The sequence below is a fragment of the Galeopterus variegatus genome, unplaced genomic scaffold, assembly GCF_000696425.1.
Source record: "Galeopterus variegatus unplaced genomic scaffold, G_variegatus-3.0.2 Scaffold4761, whole genome shotgun sequence".
Taxonomy (NCBI): domain Eukaryota; kingdom Metazoa; phylum Chordata; class Mammalia; order Dermoptera; family Cynocephalidae; genus Galeopterus; species Galeopterus variegatus.
In genome coordinates this window covers 120,818-122,593 of record NW_007730872.1, presented here as the reverse complement: position 1 = coordinate 122,593, position 1,776 = coordinate 120,818, and the positions used below count along the sequence as shown (strand labels likewise).

Here is a 1,776-nt window from a genome sequence, read left to right as displayed (position 1 = left end):
GGGATGGATGGCTGCTCAAAAGTAAGACTGGGTGTGTAACAGGGACACTCAGCTGAGACAGACTTCTCTGGTGTCAGTATTTTTTTTTTTTTTTTTTTTTTTTTTTTTAGGTATCTCCCTATACTTGTTGTCTATATGCCTAAAGTCTTGAGAATGACCTGATGGCAAGAGAATTCACCTGGTCCAAGGGTGGAATAAGAAGAATGGAACTCAGTCACAGAGATACTGAAAAATCCTCTGCACTGATGCTAACCGTGGCAGCATGCAGGCAAAACCAGAGAGGGCAACTCAGGGGCAGAAAGTAGGCGTAGTGGTAACTGAGCCCAGAGGAAATTTGCATCCTCTTTGTGCTGAGAGCACACCTTTCCTCCCTAACCTGAGTGTCCTCCGCTCCAAGTGAACTCTGACTCAGATGCAGAGCCTGACCACTCTTCTCACATCCCCAGGAAAGATTGGAAAAAAGACTGTGGGTGGGAGCAGAGAGAAGGCCAGGGACCAAGTCACCTGGGTTGTGACTGGAAGAGGGGTCAAAATGCAGCTGGCACTGACAGGCTTGTTCATGCTGCTCTACATCCTGCTGTGTCTCCTGGGGATCTTGTCAAATGGCTTCATTGTGCTGGTGCTGAGCAGGGAGTGGCTGCGATATGGCAGGCTGCTTCCCTTGGACAGGATCCTCATTAGCTTGGGTGTCTCCCGCTTTTTCCTGCAGTGGGTGGGAATGGTGCACAACTTTTACTTCTTCCTCTGCCCGGACGAGTACTCCGTGGGTTTCATCCGACAGTTTATTTCTCTGCCCTGGGACTTCCTGAACTCAGCCTCCTTCTGGTTTGGCACCTGGCTCAGCGTCCTCTTCTGTATGAAGATCGCTAACTTCAATCACCCGACCTTCCTCTGGCTGAAGTGGAGGCTCCCGGGGTTGGTGCCCTGGCTCCTGTTGAGCTCTGTCCTGATCTCCTTCATTGTAACTCTGCTCTTCCTTTGGGGGAACCATAGTGTGTATAAAGGATTCTTCATTAGAAAGTTTTTGGGGAACACAACTGATACGCAATCTAAAAAGAGGATGGAAATTCACTATTTTCTGCCCCTGAAACTTGTCATGTCGTCAATTCCTTGCTTTGTTTTTCTGGTCTCAACTGCACTCTTGATTAGTTCTCTTAGGAGACACACCCGGAGAATGCAGCACAGTGCCAGCAGCCTGCAGGACCCCAGCACCCAGGCTCACACCAGAGCTCTCATGTCCCTCATCTCCTTCCTCGTTCTTTATGTTCTGTCTTTCCTGTCCATGATCATTGAGGCCGCAGCCTTTGTCCCCATACAGAAAGAGTGGTACTGGCTATGGCAAATTTCAATCTACCTGTGCACATCTGTCCATCCCTTTGTCCTCATCATCAGCAACGTCAAGCTCCGAGTCATGTTCAAGCAGCTACTTCTGGTGGCCCGAGGCTTCTGGATGGCTTTGGTGGCCCAGCAGAGACTCGGGTGAGGATGACCGAACTGCTGCACACCTACACGGAAACGTCTCCATAGGCAGATGACTACGGGATCATGTTGTGGGGTTCCTTCTCTGGGAAGGAGACAAGAGAAGAAAATCCAGGAACTCTCTGAGTGTGCTTCCTTTCCTTGGGGTACTAATAAAATGTAGTCCCATGGATCTCAGAGAGGCAGTATTGTCCAGAAGTTCAGAATATAAAATTTTATAGTACTCTTTCTGTTTGCATCTCCTTTGTTATCTGGAAGTCTTCAGTTAAAAGTGGATTAACTGTATCATCTTATCTC

The 1,776-nt window shown here is 48.5% G+C and overlaps 1 protein-coding gene across 1 annotated transcript; it reads left to right on the top strand.

Moving 5' to 3' along the window:
- The first annotated feature begins 532 nt into the window (after nucleotides 1-532).
- LOC103603714 (taste receptor type 2 member 41) lies at nucleotides 533-1,483 on the top strand. Its single transcript, XM_008588285.1, has one exon. It carries the CDS (start codon nucleotides 533-535, stop codon nucleotides 1,481-1,483), a length of 951 nt encoding a protein of 316 aa, XP_008586507.1.
- Nucleotides 1,484-1,776: the final 293 nt, after the last annotated feature.

Excerpts from the sequence above, each read along its gene's own strand:
- LOC103603714 (XM_008588285.1), top strand. The coding sequence starts at position 533 with ATGCAGCTGGCACTGACAGGCTTGTTCATGCTGCTCTACATCCTGCTG.